This window comes from Hypanus sabinus, chromosome 4 (assembly GCF_030144855.1).
Source record: "Hypanus sabinus isolate sHypSab1 chromosome 4, sHypSab1.hap1, whole genome shotgun sequence".
Lineage (NCBI taxonomy): Eukaryota > Metazoa > Chordata > Chondrichthyes > Myliobatiformes > Dasyatidae > Hypanus > Hypanus sabinus.
This window is the reverse complement of record NC_082709.1, coordinates 81,212,324-81,240,098: the sequence shown is the minus strand read 5'-3', so window position 1 is coordinate 81,240,098 and position 27,775 is coordinate 81,212,324. Positions and strand designations below refer to the sequence as shown.

Genomic DNA, 27,775 nt, shown 5'->3' with positions numbered 1-27,775 from the left:
CCACATCCATGGTAGCTGTCACGTAGCAGGGACATGCACGTCACACAGGTGCCTCTAAGAACAATGGCCAAAACCGTTGCATTGTCTCTCACTTCCGAGACCCGAATTAATAGCGATCTTGCGATTCTCCAGAAGGAGGGGGCTGCTCCTGCTCCTTCGGCCCCTCAGAGCTGTGGTACATTCATAACACCTCCCCTCTAAAACAGCGTTTTTTACCAGCGGTTAAAAACGGAGTTTTACAGTGTCTTACAGGATTTTTAATCTAACACAATACCCAAGCTTTTTCCTCTTCGCAGAATACTACCGTTATACATTCAAGTCAGTATCTAAATATTTAACGATTACAATGTCCCTTTAATATTTTAACATCACGTACCGTACTAAAGTCTTGTAGCATCAGACTTCAATTCAATAACCACCTATTTATTATTTTTTTTTTGCAACAAAACTAAGGAGGTGTGACCTTAGCTTAGGTGCATTTATAAAAGTTTATGCAAACACTGATCATTTCAGTCGTTTTACGTAACCGGCAGGTCTCCAAAAGGGCTGTCTTTATTATTCACAGGCTTTGGCGCAAACCCGTTCAACCTGCTTGGCTGTTTAACATTGGCATTTCCATTAACCGTCGCTTCTTTTTCGGCGAGCCCCCCCATGGGGAACTTAAGTAATTTTTCGTGGTGAACTCCCGCCAGCCTCGTTCTTCGGGGTTAATTTTGCAACACCATGCCCCAAACTTAGACCATTTCCACCCAATTCTTTGATTTCACCCAGGTGGCTGGCCCTTTTATCAGTCTCCTTCAGGCTATTGATGGTTGATTCTAACTCTTCGCTCGAGTAGCATGTCGAAGGCGGCCTCTTCACATCCCATCCTGGCATAACAATAGAGTGGGGGGCCCCGCTATCCCCCGGCTCACTCTGTGAGCGATCCGCCAGGTTTAAGATTTCTTCCTTCGATTTGGAAACTACAGACTTTCCGTTTCCTTCAATAACAATCCTCATCCCCCCACTCTTAAATTCTGCGTTAACTTTGAACCCACCTTCGAGTACAAACACCGGGGAACTCACACTTCCCCCGGTTACCAAGGTTAACGCTTTTTCCACTGAACCAAGTCTATCTGACCCACAAGGACGGCCGCCCCGTTCCACTGAATCAGATACCTCAGACTTCTTCTGAGCTCTGTTACCAGGTTCAGCACCTCCTGCATCACCATCTCGGACACACTCAAACGGGACATTGGCCTCTTCCAGGCTTTCAACACCCGTACCTTTTTCAAATTCTAACTCCCCCCGATCCTCCCAGTTACTCTCTGGGCAGCTCCCACCTGGGGAAGGCGCAACCCTGCGAGCTGAAACAACCTCCTCGGCCTTTTCAGCAGACTCCTTCGAGGCAAGGGTACCCTTTCCATCTAGGATTGCCCTCACCTCATTATCGGGAACACCTTTAGAACTCTCAAGTTCTTCAAACAATTCTGCCAAACCAGACAGATCATCCATGTCCAACTCTGGACCTTTTAACAGCTTTATCTGTTTCTCATCTTTATTTCCTACCTTTAGGACCTTTCTCTTCGCTAAAGGCAGATCTATCTCCTCTCCCTTACCCCCTTTCACTTTACTACTCTTCGTCTTACCACCCTTTAAACCCTCATGGCACAGGGTCAGCAAAGACGTCTCGGCCAAATCAAAACTGGCCAGATTTAAACTGCTCTCGTTCTCAGCTCTCTCTCTCGACAGGCTGCGAGTGACCACGCCTGCGAGATGGTCCTTGGGCGCTAGGGGCGGGGCCACCACACTCGCTGGTCGCCAGGTCGGCAGCATTGCTGACCAAACCTTACCCCCTGCTAAGTCGTTTCCCAGCAGGATGTCCACGTCAGCTCTCGGGAATTCTGATGGCACCCCTATTTCAACTGATCCATACACCAACTCACAATCCAGAATGACCTTATATAAGGACACCATTTCTATCCTTTCATTTATTCCTTCCACCTTTACCATGCCCGTTTTCCGACCAAATTCTAGTACCTTACGGCTAATCAGAGACAGTTCAGCTCCCGTGTCCCTCCAGATTCGTACGGGAACTGGTGTGTCTCCCTCCGTCACAGACACGGTTCCGTGTGACAGACAACTCTCAGAGCCTCCTCGTACTCTGTCTACCCTCGGCTCTCTGGTCGATTTACTGATTACCACGGCACACCCAATAGGGACTGCGGCTTTCCCTCTTCCTATCTCCTTTCTCGGAGCAAAGCATTGAGATGCAATGTGCCCCTCCTTTCCACAATTAAAACAGGTCAAACCCGGAAACCTCTGGCCATCTTGCCTTTCCCCCTCAACCTTACCGCTAGCTCCCGGTGGGACCTCTGCCTCGTCGGACTTTCTCGATCATTCCCACGGTCTCTCTGGGGACCTTTATTCGAGGAATTCTTTGTCTTGTGGGTTAGGACATATTCGTCCGCAAACCTAGCAAATTCTGACATGGACTTATCCGGCTTCTCATTCAAATACATCCGGATCTCCTCCGGAACACAACTTTTAAATTCCTCAATCAAAAGTAACTCCCTGAGACGCCCATAATCCTCGTCCACCCTTTCCGTGGTGTACCAACGGTCCAAGAGCACCCCCTTCTCATGGGCTAGCTTGGTATATGTTTGATTCCACACTTTCCTTAAATTTCTAAACTTTTGTCTATAGGCCTCAGGGACCAATTCGTAAGTCCGGAGAATGGCCTCCTTTACCTCATCATAATTCTCCACTTCTCCCTCCTCCAGAGACAACGCCGCATATGCTCGTTGGGCCTTCCTCTTTAACACACTTTGTAACATCGCCATCCACTGCTCTTTTGGCCACTTTTGATTTACTGCCACCTTTTCAAAAAGCAAGAAATAACTATCGACATCTGTCTCCTCGAACGGGGGCACCAATCTCAACCCCCTACTAACATTAAACCGCTCCGCTTGGTCTAACCCTTGATCTCTTAGCTCGTTCCTCATCTTCTCAATTTCCCGGTCATGTTGCCTCTGTTTCTCTTTCTCGGCCTGTTCCCTCTCCTTCTCGACTGCTTCTAGCTCCTTTAGGTGAATTTCATGCTGTCTTTGCCTCTCCCTTTCTCTCTCTCTCTCTCTCTCTCTCTCTCTCAGCCACTTCCAGCTCTTATAACTTGATTTCACATTCCAACCTTAATTTCTCCACCTCTAACTGAACCGTCCCACTTGATGGTACCTTTTCAGGGATATCTTCCAATACCTTATCTTCAAATACATTCTTCCCAACGTAATACTGAGTTATGGCCCTTCGCACCTCCCACTTTTTCATGGACGACCTCACTTCTGCGAGGTTCAACCCCTTCGCTAAATTTAACAAGTCTGATTTGGTGGCCACCTCTAGCGCCCCCACAGTCGGGTTTTTCATAAATTCACCCACGTCCATCTTTGCTGGTTTCCCGTCTGGCTACCCGCGTAACCAGATTCAAGTTTTGGACTTACAAGCCCGATTCACTGGCCTCCCAATTTGGTGTCAAATCCCGAGACGAGAATCCCAAGTTGTTACATATCCCGTAACTGGATAACTTACCAGCAAAGATAGAGAGGTCCGTTGAAGTCTGATGTCACTATTTTCAAACGTTTTTATTTATAAAGGGGCACAAAAGTAAGGTTAATACAAACATTCAGATAATGCACGTCGTCAATACTCAATCTAAAGTGCGGGTATAGTAATAATCATCATTAAGAAGTAATCTTGACTGTTGTCTAGGGGATAATATATTGTCCGTTGGAAATATATAAGTCACTCAGAAGTCTGCAGACTTTAGCCTTTCGGGGAATCGCTGCGTTTCATGTGTTTTAGAGGGATCGGTGAAAAAAATGGAAAAACTTGCCCGGGTCTTTATGAAGCCACTCCGTTAAATCAGGGGAGCGTTGTTTCCCCGTTGTTAGTTCGAAGCCCTTCTCGGTATTATCAGCCACCTGCTCCCCAGGCAAAGGAGTTAGGAGCGCATGTGGCGTTGAGTGGCTTCCAGCCACGGGAGCACTGAGCGAGGGTGTCCTTCTGGTGCGTCGCTGGGGTACTGCCTCCTGCAGTCCCCTTTTATCTAGACTTGCAGAGTTGTAGATGTCCATCAAAGTAGGGTGATGCAATCCCCACCCCCACATTGCCCGAGGGTATCCATATCCATGGTAGCTGTCACGTAGCAGGGACATGCACGTCACACAGGTGCCTCTAAGAACAATGGCCAAAACCGTTGCATTGTCTCTCACTTCCGAGACCCGAATTAATAGCGATCTAGCGATTCTCCGGAAGGAGGGGGCTGCTCCCACTCCTTCGGCCCCTCAGAGCTGTGGTACATTCATAACAGTAGAATCTCCACCTTGATGCTGTACCGAAGGAATTTAATTATTATTGAGCGTGGGTTTCTATCCTGGGTAGGTTTTGGGACTAACGCGCAGTAGGCTCTTTCGACTTCCAGCTTCATAGCCGGGGGAAGATCCAGTGCGTCCCACAGTAACTTCCCGACAAACTCCATCATAGACGAGCCCTCTGCTCCTTCGGGAACGTTGTAGGTTCTGATATTTTTCCGCCGTGATCTTCCCTCCAGGTCAAGCAGTTTACCTTCTTGGTGATGTATTATTTTTATTGTTTTGCTCAGTATCCATTCCACGTTTTGAACGCAATCTTCCACCTTCTCAATGTGAGTCTCTGCCACCGCTATTTTTTGATTAACGCTGGCGAGCTCTGACTTAATATCACGGAGCTGCTGCTCTATTTCTTTCCGGAACTCCCTTATCTCTTTCAGGATTTCGAACATATTCCCAACTTCACCTGAGCGAGGCCCAGCAGCCGCCTCGCTAGCACACGGTTGGGTTGGAGAGCCACTCACTGCACTCCTCTCGGACACAGGCTCCACAGCAGCGCATTTTTTAATTCGATTTCTTCTCCCCATTCTTGCCCCTCTTTTCGAAAAATATTACACTTGACGGGTTAATGGGGCTTAATACGCGTTTTTCCGGAGGAGCTAGTGACTTAAGCTGCCATTTTCGACGATGACATCACCGGAAACCTTAATTTATTTTTTTATATACTTATTGTAATGTATAGTGTTTTTCTATCATTCTATATTGCAATGTACTGCTGCCGTTAAACACCATATTTCATGGTATATGCCAGTGATACTAAATCTGATTCTAAAGTGTCTTCATTTTACCACTTACAACACACCGGAGACTGACACGTCATTCTACTGAAACTCCCGATTCTCCATAACGAACACCAACTTCCCCTTCCTCAGTAAGGCAGCCAACATCATCAAGAACCCCTCCCACCTCAGTCATTCTCTCTTCTCCCCACACCATCTTCCCAATCAGGCAGAAGGTATAAAAAGTTTGAGAACATGTACGACCAATTCAAGGACAGCTTCTATACGCCATTTTAACGGTTGATAACTGTGAATGCTTGGAACAAAACAGCACAATAATGGCCTTTAACGATGTTGTGTCAGCCTCTTAACCTACTCTTAAGATCAATCTAACCCTTCCCTCTCATAAAGCCCTCCATTTTTCATTCATTCATGTGCCTATGTATCATCCCTAATGTATATGCCTCTACCACCACCTCTGGCAGTACATTTCATTCTGTGTAGAAAAAAACTGACACCAACCCCCCCCCCCCTTCCTTTCTTCCAATCACCTTAAAATTGTGCCCTCTCCCATTGGCACCCTGGGAAAAAGACTGACTAGCCACTCGATCTGTGCTTCTTAGCATCTTATACGCTTCTATTAAGTCATCATTCCTTCACTGTAAAAAGAAAAGCCTTAGATATCCTCATAAGACATGCTCTCTAATCCAGGCAGAACCCTGGTAAAATCTCTTCTGCACCCTCTCTAAAGTCTCCACATCCATCCTATAATAAGGTGACCAGAACTGAATACAATATTCCAAGTGTGGTCTAACCAGGATTTTATAGTCAAAGAGCACTAGTGAATCAGACCCTTCAGCCCACCTAGTCCATGCCGGTGTTATTCTGCCTAGTCCCATCGACTCGCACCTGAACTACATGCCCCATGCCCTTCCCATCCATGTACTTATCCAAACTTCTCTTAAATATAGCAATCAAACCTGGATCCACCACTTCCATTGGCAGTTCGTTCCACATTCACACCAACCTTTGAGTGAAGTTCCCCCTAAATATTTTACCTTTCACCCTAAACCTATGACTTCTAGCTCTAGTCTCATCCAATCTCAATGGAAAAAAGCTGCACACATCTACCCTACATAATCTTTCTTAATCTTGTATACTCCTGTCAGAGCTGCAATACTACCCGCTCCTCTTAAACTCAATCTGTCGATTAGCAAAGACCACACACCATACGCTTTCTTAACCACCCTTATCAACTTGGATTGCAACTTTGAGAGATTAATGGCTGTGGACCTCAAGATTCCTCTGTTCATCCAGACTGCAGGCGGAGTGGAAGAACTTCTAATCTCCCTATCTACCTTGTTGTAGCCCGATACCATATTTGATACCTGCACTGGACTTTCTCTGTAACTGTAACACTATATTCTGCACTCTATTATTGTTTTTCCAGTAAAAATTAGTTCAAATAGAACACAAGTAGCAAGGTAGTGTTCACAGAACATTCCCAAATCTGATGGCGGAGGGGAAGAAGCTGGTCCTAAAATGCTGAGTGTGGACCTTCAGGCTCCCGCACCTCCTCTCTGATGGTAGCAAAGAGAAGAGGACATACGCTAGAAGATGAGGGTCATGATGGACGCTGCCTCCCTGAGGCATCACTATTTGAAGATGTGAGGGGAGGCTAGTGCCTGTGAGCTCTCTGCAGCTTTTTTCCAATCCCGTGCATTGGTGCCTCCATACCATACAGTGATCCAACTAGTTAGAATGTTCTCCACCTAAAGCTACAGAGATTTGCTAGTGTCTTTGTTGACAGAAATATAGACAATGGCCTGCTTTCTTATGTATGGATTGTCTGTATGGCTTGCAAACACAAGCTTTTTAGTACCTGTGACTGTAATAAAGCAACTTCCATTTACCTTGGAGATGAAAATGGTGTTGATCTTAGGGTTGTGAGTGAAGTTTTGGAGAATCTGCATTCTTTCTCCTTGGGAAGTGGGACCATAAATGTACGGCCTGAAATGAAGGAAACCCTCAATGAACGGTATTACATAAAACTCAACTTAACCCCAATAATCCTGGAGTCTAGCCACTGCACACAACAACCAATTCATAAGGTATCACACGCAAAATGCTGGAGGAACTCAACAGGTCACGCAACATCCATGAAAGTGAATAAGCAGTTGACATTTCAGGCCGAGACCCTTCATCAGGACTGGAAAGTAAAGGTACAATGCCAGAATAAGAAGGTGGGGAGGAGAAAAAGGACAAGCTATCAGTTGATAGTCACAAAATGCTGGAGCAATTTCCACAGATGCCACCTGACTTGCTGAGTTCCTTCAGTATTTTGTTTGTTGCTCAAGCACTTGCAGTATTTCTCATGTTCAGATCATACAACGTTACAGCACAGAACGGGCCCTTAGTCCACGATGTTACGGCAACCTTATAACCTACTCTAAGATCAATCTAACCCTTCCCTCCTACATAACACTCCATTTTTCTGTCATCCTTGTGCCCATCTAAAAATTTATGAATGTAATATGTCTACCCCAGGTAAAAAGGTCAGCACAACATTGTGAGCCGAAGGGTCTGTACTGTGCTGTATTTTTCTCTGAGCTACTGTATATATTCATAAATTCAAACAATTTCCTTCCTTCCCAGCACCTCGCTCTGCCCTCACCGTCATCAAAAAGCACCAGTCAAATCTGCTTCCCTGCTGTAACCAACCTCAGCTTCACCAAAGCCCCGGTGTGCACTGTGCAGGAAACACCCTGTTACAGTATTTCTCCTGCAAGTCTGTCAGGGTCATCCACTACCAGTACAGCCTCCGTTGTATCAGTGAGACCCAACAGAGCTAGGGGGACCACTTCACTGTACACCTTCATTCCATCTGGTGGGCACCCATTTTAATTCTACTTCCCGTTCCCATTCCGACATGTTAGTTTGTGGCCTCCTCTACTGCCACGATGAGGCCACTCTCAGATTGGAGGAGCAACATCTCATATTCCATCTCTGGCAGGGCCATCAATTTCTCCAATTTTGGTAATTTCTCCCCCTCCCCCTTTTCTCATTTACCATTCTGGTTCCTCCCTGACATCTTCTCTTTCTCATCTGCCCATCACTTCGCTCTGGTTCTCTTCCTCCTTCCCTTTCACCCATGCTCCACTCTCCTATCAGATTCCTTCTTCCTCAGTCCTTTACCCTATTCCACCTATCATCACCCACCTCCTCACCTCTTCACCCTTCCCCCAGTCGCACTTTGCCAGCTAGTCCTCCACCCCCTCTCTCCACCTTCTTATTTTGGCTTCTACTCCCTTTCTTTCACGTCTGAAACATTGAAGCTTTATTTCCCTCCTGACACTGCCTGACCTACTGAGCTCCTCTAGCATTTTGTGTGTGTTACTCTGCATGTCCAGCACCTGCAGAATCTCTATGCCTTACCTGTTGAGCCTGATCGCGTACTCCTTCAGTGCAAATACGTTGTCAGCAAACACGATGATCTTATCATTCCTCCGCTCGTGGAAGCGAATCAGGAACTGACAAGCCCTGAACTTGTTGGGATTCATCACATACAGCAGCATCCGCTTTTTCGTCTTGATGGCAACATACTCTCGGTAAAATTCTGGAGACATTGGGCACCAGACCTGCATGATAAACCAGGGATTACCGAGGCACTTGAGCATCTCTCCCTGGAAGCAAGATGCACTGAAGGCAAGTAGCATGTCATAGAGTAAGCAAATGTGGCGTTTACTGGTGCTGGGAGAGAACCTTACAAAGGCATATAGGCAAAGCCATTAGCCAGGGATTGAGCTTAAGAGCCACGGCAGAATGTTGCAGCTCAGAAAACCCTGGTTACATCACACTTAAAGAGTATAGTGTTCAGTTTTGGTCATGTTATTCTTAAACATTATTTAAAATCTTAAAACTGGAAGGATATGGAAGCTTCAGTGAGGGTGCAGAGGAGATCTAGCAGGGTGCTGCCTGGATGAGAAACCATGTCTTAAGAAGATCAGTTGAGCAAGCTTGGGCTTTCTCTTTAAAGCTAAGGAGGATGAGAGGTGACGTGACAGAGGTGTATAACAGGCATAAAGAGAGTAGATAGCCAGAGACTTTTTTTTACCCAGTGTGGAAACAGCAAATATGAGAGGGTATTATTTTAAGGTGATTGGAGGAAAGTATAACATAGAGGGTGGTGGGTGTGTGCAATGCACTGCCAAGGATGGTGGTGGTAGAGGCATTCTTAGACAGGGACGTGGATGCAAAAGAAATGGAAGGCGTGTAGATTTCTCTCTATGTAAGACTCACCTCGGCACACTGCACCTTGGCAATGTACCCACTATTCTGAAGCTCCATCCAATTCGCCTCAAATAGCTTGGGCCCAATGAGGAAGTTGAGATCCACAATCTTGTCATCTTCCCGGACCAGGGTGGCCGTCAGTCCCAGCTTACAATGTGCCTGGACAATGGTGAGGACACGGCGGAACATCTTCGCTGCACAGAACACAGGACTGGATCACTGCCACTGACACAACCAAGTACACATTTCACAACAGTAAAACAATGCTAAAGAATCAGACAACACAGAGAGTCAGCCAGGAGCATTGTGCTGGTGACACCATATTTTAGGTACAGAATACAGCTGCCTCTACACTGTGTGACCAAACACCATCAGAAACTTCCTGGTTAGATGCAGAGCAGATCTTCACAGGCACTATTGAGCCCCTAGCCTACTGTGTCTTGCTGATTCAAATGGAAGATACAGTACAGTAACAGATCCTTTCAGGCCAATAAGACCACTCGGCCCATTTACACCCATGTGACCAATTAACAAACTAACCTGTACATCTTTGGAATATGGGAGGAAACCAGAACAGCTAGAGGAAACCCATACAGTCACAGGAAGAGCATACAAACTCCTAACAGATAGTGGCAGGAATTGGACACAGGTTGCTGGCGCAGTAATAGTGTTATGCCAGCCGCTACGCTACCTTCCCACCCTACACTGTCTGATCAAACACCATCACATATTTCCTGGTTAGATACAGATCAACTTACAGGCATCTAGTTATACAGCACTAACAAACACTCAGCTGTACCAAGGCCCTTTACCAGCAAACTTGATCCACAGTGTCTCACTCAAATGCTTGTGGTGAGAGTCTCCGCTTGAAAGCACCTGCCACCAAGTTCAGCAATACTTTATCCCTACTATTGAAAGACTCTACACATAAGACTCTATACATAAAATAGACTCTAGACCTCACCACCTCACTGTGATCCTGCATGTTATTGTTTGCCTGAACAGCACTTTCACTGTAACTGTAACACTATTCTGCATTGTTCCTGATTTACCTTCTTATGCCCCTCAATGATCTGATCCTAATGAAGAGTATGAATGCCAAGTATTTCACTGTAGCTTAGTACAAGTGACAATAATAAACCAATACCAATTCTACACTGGCATGCATTGTCAGGGCATTATTTTACTTTATTTAGAGATACAGCAGGCCCTTCTACCCTTTGACTGTGTTGCCAGCAACCCACCTATGTAACCTTAGCTAAATCACAGGACAATTTACAATAACAAATTAACCTACTAACCAGTATGTCTTTATACTAACCAGTATGTCTGAGGATGGAAACCAGAGCGCTCAGAGAAAACCCACGAGTTCCTCGGGGAAATAAACTCCTTACAGAGGACATGATGATTGAACTCTGAACTCCAATGCCCCAAACTATAATGCCCGTGGCAATCAAGTCTTTCTCTGTTACTCAACTGAGTGTCTAACAGTGACATACACCCATGTCTCCCATGACTGTGTGGAGCCATATGCCATCAGTGATAACACAACTGTTGCCAAAATCTGAGATGCTGAGGAGGAGGCATACAGGAGTGAGAAAGATCAGCTGGTTGAGTGGTGTAGCAACAATGACCTTGCACTCAATGTCAGTAAGACTAAGGAATTTATCGCGGACTTCAGGAAGGGAAAGGTGGAAGAATACACACCTCAATGAGTCAGCAGTGGAAAGGGTGAGCACTGAACATCTATCATGGGCTCAACATATTGACGCAGTTACTAAGATTGCATGCCAGTTGAAACTCAAATAATGAACTCAAATTCATTATGAGTTTGAGGTGATATGGTAAGTCACCAAAGACTCTAGCAAATTTCTACAGATCCTCTACTATGGAGAGGCCATTGCACAGGATTGGATAAAACTGTAGAGGATTGTAAACTCAGTCATGGGCACTGCCTTCTCATCATTGAGGTCATTTTCAAAAGATAATGCTATCATTAAGGGCCCACACCACCCAGGACATGCCCCCTTCTCATTAATACTATTATTAGGGAGGAGATACAGGAGCTGAAGATGCACATAACTTTTAAGGGAACAGCTTCTTCCCCTCCACCATCAGATTTATCAACAGTCCATGAACCTGTGAACACTAACTATTTTTGCTCTCTTTTTGCCCTGTTAATATATTGCAATTTACTTTGGTGAGGCAAAACTTGGAATATTGTCTGCAGTTCTGGTCACCTTACTACAGGAACGATATCAATATTGAAAACAGTGGAGAAAATTTACAAGAACTTGAGGACCTGAGCTCTAGGGAAAGCTTGAATAGGTCAGGACTTTATGGCTTGGAGTGTAGAATGAAGGAGATTGGATAGTATACAAAAATTATGAGGGGTACATGCAAGCAGGCTTTTTCCATTGAGAGTGGGTGAAACTAGAACTGAAGGTCACAGTTTAAGGGAGAAAGGTGAAATATTTAAGGTGTGAATGTGCCAATGTGGGACAAGATGCCAGCATAAGTGGTGGATGTGGGTTCGAATGCAACAAATTTCAGGAGATACATCAGTGCTGATAAACCTGATTCTGAGTCAGTGCCATTTGACCTCAAGACATAGGAGAATTAGGCCACTCAGCCCATCAAGTCTGCTCCATCATTCTACCATGGCTGATTTATTACCCCCCTCAACACCATTTACCTGCCTTTTCCCTGTAAGCTTTGACCCCCTTGCTAATCAAAAACCTATCAACCTCTGCTTTAAGTATACTAATGATTTGGCCTCCAGTCATCTCTGGCAATCAATTCCATAGATTCAGCACCCTCTGGCTAAGGACATTTCTTATCTCTGTTCTAAAGGAATGTCCTTCTATTCCAAGGCTGTGCCCTCTGGTCATAGTCTCCCCCACTCCAGGAAACATCTCTCCATGTCCACTCATTCTAGGTTTTTCAGTATTTGAGTATCATTGATTTGACTTCAGCAGGGTCTGGCCTCTCATGCGTGGCAGTGAGCATTACCGGGAATGGTGTGCACCTCATCCAGTAGCATCAGCCCCCATTCCTGGCTCTTTAGCCACTCCATCACCCTCTCGGCCTCCCAGGAACGTTTGGTCGTGTGACCCAGCATTGAGTAGGTGCTAATGGCAATGGAGCAGCCTATTGGTTTATCCTTGGCGTCCGAAGTGAATCGGCAGATCTGGCTGTCGTCGATGGTTGACCACATCTTGAACTGCGACTTCCACTGCTCAACAGACACGGCCGAGGTACACAAAACTAGGCATCGCTTCCGCACAGTGCAGGCGGCTGTTACACCCACCAAGGACTTGCCGGCACCTGGAGAAACCAAACCCAACAAAATCAAGGAGAAAGTTCTATTATCCATGTGCATATCGAAGTTTCCTAAATGACCCTAATTAGCCTTGAGGCTGTCCTACAGCTGAACTCTCCCCTACTGAGGGAAGATGTCCTCAACTAGCTTTGAGAAAGCAAGTCCCCAGGGTTGGACGGGTTGACTGGGGAATGCCACTTGCTTTCTGGTTTATGAGCACCCAGTAAGGAGGGGGCAGGTCACTCAGACTTGCACCTGGGCCACGTCAAGATGGCCATTCAAGGGTCCAGGCAGTGGGCTGTCGAGAGCTCTGCCCGAGCCGACTATCTGCCCCTCTTCCAGGGCTATATTTGTGCCCTGGTGTCCTTGGACAGGGAACATGTAATCATTATGGGTACAGTAGGGTATTTATGTGAACAGTGGCCCCCTCTCCCAGGGAAATTAGTGTATTATAGATGGTAATAACTATTTTAATTTGAAATCACTAAGTGTTTAGTAATACCTAACTTTTGTATTTCTTCAGTATTTGAAAAAAAGATTTGTATGTTTGTTAAAAAAAGGGGCAGTACTGAGAAGGGTCAGCACTGAAGGAGGGTTACACTGTGAAGGGACAGTAGAGAGGGAGTTCCACACTGTGGAAATGGTGGTACAGAGGGAGAGTTATACTGTGGCAGAGGAACTGAGGGTGGGGCATTTCGGATAAGTGCTCTACAGTAGTCTCCTGACTGCAGTCTTGTAACGCACATACGATTGAGCATTAAAGCATGGAATTCTCATCACATCTAACCGCAGGCACCTACCACAGGGAAGGACAATAACGCCCGACCTGGCCCGGCCATTCCCAAACATCTTCCGGAGGCTCTTTTCCTGGTAGGGCCGCAGCACAGCCGTGGGTTTCAGGTCAATGTTAACATCAGGGTTGACCGTATCATTCCTGAAATCGTATTCCGCCAGCAAAGGGTACTCCATCTGAATGCAACGTTTCTGCAGCTCCTCGATCATTTCCTGTGGGAAGAAACTCATCAACACCACCACACTAATCCTCTTTAATAATATTTACATTGTAATTTCCTTTGGAATCAATACAGTATCTATCTATTTTCGTAAACATTATGAGGGGCATAGATAGGATAAGTGCAAACAGGCTTTTTACACTGAGGTTGGGTGAGACTAGAACGACAGATCATATGTGAAAGGTGAAAGGTGAACTGTTTTAAGGGAACCTGACGGGGAATTCTCACTCAGAGGGTGGTGAGAGTGTGGAATGAGCTGGTAGTGGAACATTTAAGAGAAATTCTTCAACATATAAGAGAAGTTTGGATAAGTACAGGGATGGGAGGGGCATGAAGGGCTATTGTCTGGGTGCAAGTTAATGGGATTAGGCAGATACTAGACAGAGTCTGGCACATTGTAGATGGGCCAAAAGGCCTGTTTCTGTGCTACTGACTGTAAGAGATTCAGAAATCTAGAGCAACACACACAAAATGCTGGAGGAACTCAACAGGCTAGGCAGCTGGCTTTTTTGGACTTCATCAGGATAGTTTTGTCTTGTACTGTATTGCTGCTACAAAACAACAAATTTCACGACATATACACAGACAGTGCCTATAAAAAGTATTCACCCCTTGGAAATTTCCATGTTTTATTATTTTACAACATAGAATCATTGCGGATTTAATTTGACTTTTTTTGACACTGACCAACAGAAAAAAAGACCCTTTCGTGTCAAAGTGAAAACAGATCTCTACAAATCAATCTAAATTAATTACAAATATAAAACACAAAAGAATTGATTTCATAACTATTCATCCCCCTCCCAAATATGACGCACCAAACCATCACGGGTTTCAGAAGTCACATCATTAGTTAAATGGAGGTCGGATTTAGGAGACCTGTGTGTAGTTTAAGTGTTTCAATTGATTGTAGTAAAAATACACAGGTAGCTGGAAGGTTCAACTGCTAGTGTGTCAGTATCCTGGCAAAAACTTCACCATGAAAACAAAAGAACACTCCATGCAACTTTGCAAAAAAAGGTTATTGAAAAGCACAAGTCAGGAGATGGATACAAGAAAATTTCCAAGACACTGAATATCCTTTGGAGTACAGTTAAGACAATCAGCAAGAAATGGAAAGGATATGGCACAGCTATAGATCTGCTTAGAGCAGGCCGTCCTCAAAAACTGAGTGACTGTGCACGAAGGGGACTCGAGGGGTGGCCAGCAAGAGACCTATGAAAACTCTGATGGAGTTACAAACTTCAAAGGCTGAGGTGGGAGAGACTGTGCATACAACAACTGTTGCCCAGGTGCTTCACCAGTTGCAGCTTTATGGGAGAGTGGCAAAGAGAAAGCCACTGTTGAAAATAAAACACATGAAATCTCAGCTAGAAGACATGTGGGAGACTCTAAGGTCAGCTGGAAGAAGGTTCTATGGTCTGATGAAACCAAAATTGAGCAATCTGGCCATCAGACTAACTGTTATCTTTAGCATAAGCCAAACACCACACATCATCAAAAACACAACATCACTACCATGGAACATGGTGGTGGCTGTATCATGCTGTGGGGATGCTTCACTACAGCAGGCCCTGAAAGGCTTGTGAAGGTAGAGGGTAAAATGAATACAGCAAAATACAGGGAAATCCTGGAGATGCAGTCTGCAAGAGATCTGCGACTTGAGAGAAGATTTGCAGTGTCCAGATCTACAAAGCTGATAGAGACCTATCCACACAGACTCAGAAGCTATAAATGTTGCTAATGGTGCATCCACTAAATGACTTGAAGGAGGTGAATACTTATGCAATCAATTATTTTGTGTTTTACATCTGCAATTAATTTAGATCACTTTGTAGTGATTTGTTTCCACTTTGACACAAAAGTGTCTTTTTCTGATCAGGGTCAAAAAAGCCAAATTAAATCCACTGTGATTCAAAGTTGTAAAACAAAAAAACATGAAAAAATCTAAGAAGTTGAATACCTTTTATTGGCACTGCATAATCTCTGGATTAGAGAGCATGTCTTATATGGACAAGTTCAGCAAACTAGGGCTTTTCTCTTTGGAGAGAAGGAAGATGAGAGATGACTTGATAAAGGTGTACAAGATGACAAGAGGCATAGATCAAGTGGAGAGCCAGAAATGGCTAATACCAGGGGGCGCGTTTTAAGGTGAATAGCCAGAGGTAAGATTTCTACAGAATGGTGAGTGCATGGAACGTTCTGCCAGGGATGGCGATAGAGAAAGATAGGGACGTTTAAGAGACTTTTAGATAGGCACATGGATGATAGAAAAATGTAGGGCTATGTGAGAGGGAAGAGTTGGATTGATCATAGAGTAGGTTACATCATGGATCAAAGGATCTGTACTGTGCTGTACTATTCTAAGTCTCTAGACCTCTCAGCTTTTAAAGTTCTCAGTTAAATTTTGTCACCAACTGTAAATGTGAAAGATTGAGGTGAAATATTACACATCCTCAGCACTCTGAGCTCCGAAGCGTCTCCTGAACTGCTGGATTTATGAGTGGAATTGGTCACCTGCTTGACTTCGAAGGAGACAGTATGAAGCTCCTCTTCCTCTTCCTCCTCCTTGTCCATCTGCTCGTAGAAATCAAACAGGTCTGTGGGGACATCGGCCTTAAGGGGTGCAGGCTCCCCACCCCTCGATGTTGATGCCGCTCCATTACTCTGTGAGGGTTTGGGCATCTGTGGAAACATGATCATTTGTGACTTAGCCAGGGAATGAACTCCAGAACACTGAATCGTGACCAATAGATGCAAACTGCTGGAGGGAAAACAGCCGAGAAGATCACCACGATCTTCCCCCCAGCACCTGTGATATTTACCAGAAGTATTGTAGACAAAGGGCCCGAAGCATTGTTGCGGATTCCTACCACCAATTCCACAATCTCTTTGACCCACTACCATCAGAAAGGAGGTAAAGGGGCTTCAAAGCTAGTTCTGCCAGCTTCTTCCTTCAGACTGAGAGACTAATGGATACCCTGCCACTAGTTAAATCTGATCACCTGGACAGCAAGCTGTTTACTGTCCACTACACTGCTTATCTGTGCTGTGCACTGCATACATATTTGAATTCTATTTTATTAACTTATTTGTGGTAATAATTTGTTTTACGTGCTGTGAGTGATATGTGTTCTGTGGGTGCACTATGGTCCAAAGGAACACTGTTTCATTTGGCTGCATTTACAGTCAGACAACAACAAACTTGAACTTAGCATGTCAAGCAGCATCTATGAAGGGGAACTGACTGGGAGATCAAGAGTCCATCTTCAGTGTGCAGCAGGACCATTCAAAAGCCTGTTAACAGTGGGATATGACATTGGAATTGGTTTATTATTGTCACCTGCACTGAGGTACAGTGAAAAACTTGTCTTGCATACTGTTCACTCAGATCCAATCATAACACAGTGCATTGAGGCAGTACAAGGTAATGGCAGAAAAATTCATTATCAAAGTACATATGTGTCACCACAGGCAACCCTGAGATTTACTTTCTTGGGGGTATTCTCAAAAATTAGAATCATTACAGAATCAATGGAAAAACACACACAAGAGACGGACAAAAACTCATGCAAAAGACAACAAACTTGCAAATACAAAGAGAAAAAAAAAAAGAGATAGATAAGCAAGGAATGAATATCGAAAACTTAAGTTGTAGGATCCTTGAAAATGAGTCAATAGGTTGTGGAATCAGTTCAGTGTTGAGGTGAGTGAAATTATCCAGTCTGGTTCAGGAGCCCAATGCTCGAAGAGAAACAACTGTACCTAAACCTGATGGTGTGGGATCTGAGACTCCTGTACCTCCTTCCCTTAGACAGAAGCGAGAAGAGAGCATGGCCTGGGTGGTGGGGATGCTGCTTTCCTGCAGCAGTGCTCCTTTTAAATGTTCTTCTTAAGCCTGGTGGTACATGCTCTCAGGAGTTTGCTTGTTAGGGTAAGTCAGAAGGGAGAATGTCCAAGATGGGAGTAATCCTCATTTCCACTGGTTACTTCCCCAAGGCAGAAGGCAGTGTAGACAGAATAGTGGAGGGGAGTCAGAAGTAAATTTACTATCAAAGTATGTATATATATTACCATTATTACCTTGAGATTCATTTTCTTGCAGGCATTTACAGGAAAATAAAGGAGAACAGTAGAATTTATGAAAAACTACACATAAAGTCAAACAACAAACATACAAAAAACAAATTAATACTGAGAACACGAGTTATGAAATCAGTCCAGAGCTGTGGTGAGTGAAGTTGTCCACACTGGTTCAGAAGCCTAAGTTGTAGGGTAATGACTGTTCCTGAAGCTGGATGCCTGGGACCTACGGTTTCTATACCTCTAGCCCGATGATAAAGAAAAGAGAGCTTGGCCTGAATGGTAGTGGTCCTTGGGGATGGATGCTGCTTTCTTGTGGCAGCGGTCCTTGTAAACGTGCACCATGGTGGGGAGGGTTTGCCTCTGATGGACTCAGCTTTATCCATCACTTTCTGTAGCCATTTCTGTACCTGGGCATTAGTGCTCCTATACCAGTCTGTGATGCAATCAGTCAGGACCCTCACCACTGCTAATCTGTAGAAGTTTGTCAAGGTTTTAGGTGACAAGCTGAACCTATGCAAGCATCTGAAAAAGTAGAGGAGCTGGTGTGCCTTCTTTGTGATGGCACTTATGCACTGGCCCCAAAACAGATCCTTTGATATTCTAATGGCAAGGAACTTAAAGCTCCTTCAGAGGCTTGTTTGCTTGATGGACCAGGCTGTGTTTACATCCCCAAGCTAAGGACACTGACTTACCAACATGGCAGATTTACTGGAGATGGTGCCCATGATGAGCTCGGTGTCATCCCCTTCATCTGTCCGCAGACGGCACTGCTTTATGACCTTGTCTTGCAGCAGCTTCTGAATCACATCAGGATGCGTGCTCTCCACAAAGTACCTGCAGGAATGGGAGTGTGCTCAAATCACAGACCACCACCGTGTAGAGCAACAGACCAGCTGCCCCTCCGACCCATTTTCAAAGAAAGTTTTTGATGGCATTGGAGAGGGTCCAAGACAACAATCTCAGGATTATCACATGAGGAGCATTTGATGGCTCTGGGCCTGTACTCACTGAAGTTTGGAATAACAGTAGACTCTCAATGAATCCTATTGAATACTGAAAGGTCTAGATAGAGTGGAGAGGACATTTCCTATAGTGAGACAGTCTATGCCAAGAGAGCACAGCCTTAGAATAGAGGGATATCTCTTTAGAACAGAGATGAGGAGGAATTTCTATAGCCAGAGGATCGTGCAGCTGTAGAATTCATTGCCACAAACAGCTGCAGAGGCCAAATCATTGGGTATATTTAAAGTGCAGGTTGAAATGTTCTTCATTAGTAAGGGGATCAAAGGTTACAGGGAGAAGGCGGGATAATGAGGTTGAGAAAGATAATAAATTAGCCATAATGGAATGGCAGAGCAGACTCAATGGGCCAAATGACCTAACACTGGTCTTGTGCCTTAGGAGCAGGAAAACACTGGGAAGGCTTGGACTTTATTCCTTGGGAGTCTAAAAGGCAGGTACTCTGACAGAGGTGAGCAGATGTCTGCTTGGAATAATTCTTCCACAAAGGACAAGTAACGGGATGTTGCCTGGCAGTGTTCTCCACAAAGTACCTGCAGGACGGCAGTCAAGACATAGAACGTCACTGCTGCATAGACCACCAACCCAGCAGTCTAAGTCAAAGTTCAAAGTAAATTTATTATCTAACTATGTATGTCACCAAATACTACTTTGAGATTCATTTTTTATAGGCACCCACAGTAGGACAAATACAATATAAACAGGGTCATTTTGAAAGCGTTGTAGAGTCTTTGAAAGTGAGTCCATAGGTTGTGAAATCAGTTCAGAGTCAAGGTTACTCACACTGGTTCAGGCGCCTGCTGGTTGAAGGACCCCCTCACAACCAGGGCCATCAGAGACAGAGGAGTAGGGAGAAATTGAGAAGGTAAACTTTATTCCTTGGAATGTAGAGAGAGGGGCACAGATGGAGTGAATGGAGTCAGCCTTTTCCCCAAGGGTTGGTGAATCAAGAATGAGAAGGCAGAGGTTTAAAGTGAGAGGGAAAATTTAAGAGGAATTTGAATTGCTTTGTTAAGTGCTTTGGAATGACCCAAGATCCCAACCCCGAGTGTCTTCTGACTTCTTCAAAAATTAAGATCACATTGAGTAAACAACCAAAGAGAACACAATGATCAGTTTCCCTACCTGTTATGCTTAAGGACCAACTTCAACTTCCCATAACTAACAGTGCAGAGCTGCAGGAAGAAACATAATATTCAGACACATTTCATTTGAAGTCAAAGATAATTTAATTATTTTGCATTCAAGAAGGCAACATCCTTCAAAGATCCCCACAATCCAAGCCTTGCCATCTTCTCAGACCTATCATCAGGCAGGAGGTACAGATGCTTGAAATCCCACACCACCAGGTTCAAGAACAGCTACATCCCTTCAACCATTCCATTCCTGAACATTAATCACTACAGTTCAGCAAGACTATGAACACTTTGAAACAAAATAAACATTTTTGCTCTAACTGGATTGTGGAAATATTGTGTTTTTACCCAAGGCAAGTGTGTTGGTCAGTTAATTGGCTATTGAAAGTGTTGGAACTGGGTTGATGGGAAGTGGAATTGGTCTATAATTATCACATGTACTGCGGTATGGTGAAAAGCTAGTCTTGTATATTGTTTACTCAGATTAAATCATTGCACAGTGCATTGAGGTAGAACAAAGTAAAACAATAACAATGTAGAATAAAGTGCAAACAGTTACAGAGAAAGGGCAGTGCAGGCAGACAATATGGTGCTAGATCATAATGAGGCAGATTGTGAGGCTAAGAGTACATTTTGTGGTATGAAGGGCCATTCAATAGTCCAATAACAATGGAATTACACAGTATAGGCCCTTCTGCTCCTATGTTATACTGACCTTTTAACCTATCCTAAGATCAAACAAACCCTTCCCTCCCACAGAACCCTCTATTTTTCTTTCATCCACATGCTCACCTAAGAGTCTCTTAAATGACCATATTGTCAAATGTACCACGATACAGTGAAAAGCTTACCTTGCACACTGTTCATACAAATCAAATAGTACATTGAGGTGGTACAAGGGAGTACAGCAACAATGAGGGGGGAGGGGGAAGAAGAGCTAATGAGGGGAGAATAAAATAGGAAGGAGTGGGATTAATGTACAAATGGGTGCTTGATGGTTGATGTGGACTTGATGGGTTGAAGTACCTATTCTAATGCTCTGCCTCTTAATATCTCAATTACTTTATCGAATGCACAATTTTATGAGTGGCACAGCAATTAGCAAAATGTTTTACAATGCCAGCGATCAGGGGTTGCTGTCTCTCAGCAATTTGTATGTTCTCCCCGTGACCGCGTGGGTCTCCGCTGGGTGCTCCGGTGTCCTCCCATATTCTAAGGATGTATGGTTAAGGCCAGGGTTAGTAAGTCGTGGGCATGCTATGTTGGCTCTGGAAGCATGGCGACGCTTGTGGACTGCCTGCCAGCACATCCTCAGACCGTGATAACCGATCATGCAAATTACGCACTTCCCTTTATGTTTCGATGTACGTGTGACAAGCAAAGTTAATTATTTAATCTTTAAGTTCTGTTACACCACAAGGACAAGTCTTGAAAAACATTACCTTAATGAACTGCAAGATGCCATCGGGAATGGACGTCTTGCTCAATTTCTGCAGATATTCAATGATGTCGTTCGTCTGTAGCCCTACACTTACAGCCGCGTACAGGGAGTAGGCAGTCAGCTTGTACTCGTGAGTATGCGTAGGTCTGCAAACAGGTTCAGCAATGGCCACCAGGAAGTCCTGTGCGTACTTATATATCGGAGAGAAGGCTTCAAGGAAAATGTGTCCATCAGGAGCCTGTAGACATGAAATAAAACATTTCAGTAAGTTTAAAGTTTAAAAAAGCAGAAGATGTTCAGTAAAGCAGAAAGGTAAGCAAAATGCGCTAATCAACATAGAAATGAATGGTGAATGATATTGCTAAGCAGGCATTTAGTCCAGTAAAAGTTAGTGAGGGTGCAAAGGAGATTTACCAGGATGATGCCTGGATTAGAGAATATGTCTTATGGGGACAGGTTGAGCGAGTTAGTGCTTTTCCCTTTGCAGCACAGAAGGATGAGAGGTGACTTGATAGAGGTGTACAAGCCGTTAAGATACATAAACCAAGTGGATAGCCAGAGACTTTATCCCAGAGTATAAATGGTTAACATGAATTTGAAGGTGATTGGAGCAAAGTATGGGGGGGTGGGGGGGAATGCCAGAGGACTAGTTTTTTTTAATATAAACAGTCAGCAGTGAGCGCATAGAACATGCTGCAGAGGTGATAAAGGAAGAAACTCTTAGATAGGCACATGAATGATAGAAAAAATGGAGAGCTATGTGGGAAGAAAGGGTTAGATTGATCTTAGAATAAGTTAAAAGGCTTGCACAATACAGTGGGCCAAAGAACCTGCATGTTCTATGCAAGCTTTTGCTGTCTCCTTGAAAGATCTGTCTGAATATTCTCTCTTGTGCTTTCCCAGTAGCTGTACAAATTGTTCCTTTTGCAATTACCAATTCCATTTTGAAAGTAACAACTGACACTTTCTGGAGCACTGCGGAGTACCCATTTTGTACATAACATACTGCGTAACAATTTGATCTGTATAAACAAGTGACACAAGACAGAGGCACGAGAGAATGCGGATGCTGGAAACTGGAGAAACAAACAATCTGTTGGAAGAACCTAGTAGGATGATTGGTCTCTGTGGAATGGAAAAGGAAATGTCAACGTCCAGCGTCTAATCTTCACAAAACCACTCAGCCCAACTCTGAGGCGACTCTGCGAAGCATAGGCACCTACTGTGTGGCGACACTTGCAGGCTGCCCTCAGCACACCTCGGGTGTGTTAGCTGTTAGCAACGCAAACGACACATTCACTGTTTGTTCAATGTACACATGATAAATAAATTCCAATCTGATTCCACAACCCACAGATTCACTTTCAAGGCCTCTACAAATCATGTTCTCAGTATTATTTTATTGTATAAAATGTCTTTAAACATAGGTTGTCTGTCAGTGTTTATGTATAGTTTTTCATAAATTTTATTGCATTTATTTTCTGGAAAATGTCTGCAAGAAAATGAATCTCAAGATGGTATATGGTGACAAATACATACTTTGGTAATAAATTTTACTTTGACAGCAGTGACAGAGCAGAGAGCAACTCCGCTCTCAGTCCTGATGTAGGGTTTTGATTTGAAACAACAACGGTTCCTTTCCCTTCATGTTGCTGCTCAACCCACTACGTTCTTCCAGCAGATGTGATTCCAAAATCACAGAACTTGCTCCAAAAAAATCACTTCTTGAAATTTAACCAGCTTTGTTCATTAAAACTCAAATATATTCCTTCCCACTCTCTCACTTTACTGAACAGCATAGACAATGGGAAGAGAGCATTTTAATGAGATGGGAAAGACAATATAAATTATTGAGATTTATCATTATTGCCCACTTAATTTTGTGTTTGACAGATCTACAGAAATGCACATCCCCTCCATCCATCCTCACATCCAGATGGATTTCATCACAATTAAAGAAAAACTCAAGCCAGTTCTGTTAATGATTTCAACAAACAAAAATGAGTGGCAGATCAAAGACTTCGCCCCTTCCTCTCTAAGACAGGCCAGCGTCTTAGGTTAAGGAAGCTCAGCTTGTCACCTGACAGAGTGTCATGGTAGCATAGCAGTTAGCACAGTGCTATTACTGCGCAGGGCATTGGAATTCAATTCCAGGGCCCTCTGTAAAAAGTTTCTATGTTCCTCCCGTGAGTATGTGGGCTTCCTTCAGATGCTCTAGTTTCCTCCCACAGTCCAAAGATGTGTGGATTACGACTAGTGAGTTGTGAGCACGCTACGTTGGCACTAAGTGTCGCCTCCAGCATAACCCTTGGACTGAGTTGGTCCTTGACACAAATAACACAGTTACTGTATGTTTTGGCATTTCGCTGTACATGTGACAAATAAAGAGAATCTCTAATCTTTCTTTAATACTCTATCAAATTTCTACAGATGTCCTGTTGAAAGAATCCTGACTGGTTGCATCATGGTCTAGTATGGCAATTAAAATGCACAGGAATGTAAGAAGCTGAAGAGAGTAGTGGACTCAGCCAAATACGTTACAGGCACGTCCCTCCTACCATCGGAGGTATCTACAGGAGGCGATGCCTCAAGAGGGCATCACCCATCCTCAAAGATCCCCACCATCCGGGCCATGCCATCCTTCTGCAGCTACCTCTCGGCAGGAGGTACAGAAGCCCAAAGAAGAACAGCTACTTCCCTCAATCATTTGGTTCCTGGGGAAAAAAATGAATCAGCAAAACCCTAATTCAGGATTCACAATTGTTCAATGTCATTTCCAATACACAAGCGTAAAGGGGAATGAAATAATGGAACCCAGGTCAATGGTGCTGTAAAGTACGAGGGGTGATTGATAAGTTTGTGGCCTAAGGTAGGAGTCAATTTTAGAAGATCTAGCACATTTTTCAACATAGTTCCCTCCTACATTTACACAGTCCAGCTGTCATGGAGCATATGGATCTTGGTCCTCCATTAGTGTCCACAGATGGGTAATTGATAAGCTTGTGGCCTAAGGTAGAAGGAGGTGAGTTATTAACTTCAAACTTTCTGCATAATCACTCAGAATTGACCTGCATGTGCATGTAACGAGAGCTGTATAACTCATCTCCTTCATTTCATTGTTTTGATGTTTAATCTACATGTTACAAATACAGCTAATCTTTGTTAATCTCTTCCAACACACTGCTCCACCAAGAGCTCACAAAGAGCAACCTCAAGATGTGAAAGGGTGATACATTACCACGCTACCCTGAAGTCCATAACCACTTGAGCATGGATACATTAGTCAGCCAATCTTTACCCTTTACCCAGTACCTACCACCCAGAGGGGCCTAGAGCAGTGATCGTCCTTCAGTGTCATCTGGATCCTGTAGTCCTTGGCTCCATACTCATCCTCCTTAACCACAGCCTGTTCCACTTGCTTGCCAGCAGCGGAGGGAACTGCTTCCTCAGAGTCTGCTCCCATAGTCAGCTCTTCGTCCTCCTCCTCCTCCTCATCGTTACGACGCTTCTTCGACTTCTTCTTGTCTGTGGAAATAATCGAACAAAATTGGTAATGGATTTACAACATGTGTATACTGTCACGTAGTGCCTACCCCTAACTCAGTCAGATTCATCAGGATTATTTCATGTCATTTCCAGTACACAAGTGGAAAGGAGAACAAAATCATTGTTACTCCGGATCTGATGCAGCACAAAAAAGACAATAAAGAACACAATAATAATTTTTTTTAAAAACCATGATCGATATAAGTACATAAGATAGCTTGTATACATAAAGTGACGCTAGATACACCAGTGTCTGTACGTAAGGTGACTGACAGGAAGCTCACTTCAACCCACAGATCATCCAACTTCACTCAGAACTGTGGCTCAGTGATTGTGTTATACAATCAGAGATTCAGAGACCTGGATCATTCATGAGAAATTTTTCATAGGATAGGCTGAATGTGCTCGAGCTTTTCTCTCTGGAGCGAAGGCAGATGAGAGGTAAATGGCTAACGCAAGGGGGCATAATTTTAAGGTGATTGGAGGAAAGTATAGGAGGGATGTTAAAGGTAAATTTCTTTACACAGTGTGGTGGGTGTATGGAACGCCCTGCCAGGAGTGATGGTAGAGGCAGATACATTGAGGCATTTAAGAGCCTCTTAGGTAGAAACATGAATGAGAGAAAGTGGAGTGCTATGTGTAAGGGAAGAGTTAGATTGATCTTGGTGTAGGTTAAAAGGTCGGCATAACACCATGTGTTGAAGGCCCTGTACTGTTCTATGTTCAATTAAATAAATCTGGAAATAGGAACCCAGAGTAACAATCTACTGGGGGAACTCAGAGGGTTGAGCAGCATCAGTGGAAAGATAGAAATTGTTGATGTTTTGGGTCGAAACACTGTATCAATGGACTAAATAAAACACTGCACTGCTATCAGTTAGAAGACCATAAGCTATAGGAATAGAGAATTGGGCCATTCAGCCCATCACATCTGCTCCACCATTCCATCATGGCTGATTTACTTTCCCTTTCAATCCTGCTTGCTGCATTCTCCCCATAATCATTGACACCATGACTAATTAAGAATCTATCCACGTCTGCTTTCAATATACTCAATGACATGGCCCAAAGATATCTATGCCAATAAATTCCAGAATAACCACCCTCTGTTCCTAGATTGCCCCACTGCATGAAACATCCTATCCATATCCACTCTATTCAGTAGGTATCAATGAGATTGCCCACATTCTTCTTAACTCCAGTGACAAAAGGCCCAGAGTCAACAAACGCTTTCATTCCAGGATCATTCTGGTAAATCTGCCGACCCTCTCCGATTGCCAGAACATCCTTTCTTGGATAGGGGCTCAAAACTCTTCACAATACTCCAAATGTAGACTGACCAATGCCTTATAAAACCTCAGCATTACATCCTTGCTTTTATATCCTCGTCCTCCTGAAATGAATGCAACTTTGCATTTACCTTCCTCAACCTGCAAGTTAATCTTAAGGGATGAGGGGTCATTACTTGTTCCAAATACACCAACTTCAGGACAGGGCAACGGAAAGGTCAGGGTCGGTCCACAAAGGGTGGAGTAAGGGGCTTTCAGGGGAATGGGAAGGAGGATGGACACATCAAGATGGAGCTGGTCAAGGACCAGGATGAGTCCCGGGTCAACACCCAAATCATTGGAGGGACTCTCGCGGAAGGAAATGGGTAGCTGACGTTTCAGGTTGTGGCTCCGGGGTCGAAGGGAGCTTGGTCGAAATGTCCAACGTTTGTTCTCATCCATAGATGCTGTCTGGCCTGCTGCGTTCCTCCAGCATTTTGTGTGCGTGTTGCTCAAGATTTCCAGCGCCTGCAGAATCTCTTGCGTGTATGATCTATGAGGGGAAATGGACAGTCGAGGTTTCGGGTCCAGGTCGTGGGTCGGGCGGGGAACAGGCCGGGTGCTGGGCAGAGACTAGAGCCTGTGGCCGGGTATGGAGAGCAGGAACCTGGGTGAGGCCCGGACCCTGAACCGTGGCTGGGGCTGTGTGTGAGCTCGGTGCTGTGTGCACGGTAATAGGGGCTACTGGCGGAAACGGCGCTGGACCTCACCTCGCTCACCCCTGTCCTTTTTGCCCATGGCGCCCGGAGACCGCAGCAAAGCCACTGAGCATGCGCGTCGCTTCAGCTGCCGGTCGTTCAGGCAAACCCCTCGGGCATGCGCAAATCTCTGCTGCTGGCAGCCGCTGTTTTGTCGCTGAGCATGTGCAAAGCCGTCGGTTGCCGGCAGCCGCTACAACACCACTGAACATGCGCGAATCCCTCAAAATGCCTCCAGCCGCGGGCTGCGCACAGCATCGCGATACTAGATGGCGTAGCAGGGATCCGAGACCGATCCACGGGTTCGGTACCGGACTCCGGCGTGGTACGAGTGGCTTTCTCCCTCTCGTCTCTGCAAGATGTGGTTTATTTGGTCGCTGTAAATTGTCCCTTGGCATAGGTAAAATCTGGGGAGGGGATTAATGAGAATATGCAGAGAATAAAATAGGATCAGTGTAAATGGGTGGTTGATGATCGGAAGGACGCGGTGGGCCGAAGGGCCAGCTCTGGGCTGTAACATTCCAGATTCATGCTGCATTCCAGAGTTGAGCCTTCACCTATCAAAGATTGAAAGCCGAACCCCTTTATCGTCATTAGAAAGTAAAGACACTGAAGCGCGTTCCGTATAATCGTATTTCATGGCATCTTTCCCCAGCTCCCATCGGGGAGGAGCTACAAAAGCCTCAATAGACAATAGGTGCAGGAGTAGGCCATTCGGCCCTTCGAGCCAGCACTGCCATTCACTGTGATCATAGCTGATCATCCACAATCAG

General features: G+C 44.6%; 1 protein-coding gene across 1 annotated transcript in view; it reads right to left on the bottom strand.

The window, feature by feature from the left end:
- The window catches only part of ercc3 (excision repair cross-complementation group 3), a 41,235-nt gene extending 14,098 nt beyond the window's left edge, over positions 1-27,137 (bottom strand). Inside the window, exons 1-11 of the mRNA XM_059967525.1 lie at positions 27,015-27,137; positions 24,747-24,955; positions 21,432-21,668; positions 19,979-20,028; positions 18,526-18,667; positions 16,265-16,432; positions 13,535-13,739; positions 12,425-12,739; positions 9,422-9,606; positions 8,558-8,760; positions 7,036-7,132 (exon numbers count right to left, since the gene is read on the bottom strand). Coding sequence (XP_059823508.1) covers positions 7,036-7,132; positions 8,558-8,760; positions 9,422-9,606; positions 12,425-12,739; positions 13,535-13,739; positions 16,265-16,432; positions 18,526-18,667; positions 19,979-20,028; positions 21,432-21,668; positions 24,747-24,955; positions 27,015-27,042 — 1,839 coding nt within the window. The 5' untranslated portion in view covers positions 27,043-27,137. The remainder of the gene's footprint in view (positions 1-7,035; positions 7,133-8,557; positions 8,761-9,421; positions 9,607-12,424; positions 12,740-13,534; positions 13,740-16,264; positions 16,433-18,525; positions 18,668-19,978; positions 20,029-21,431; positions 21,669-24,746; positions 24,956-27,014) is intronic.
- Between the last annotated feature and the right edge of the window lie 638 nt (positions 27,138-27,775).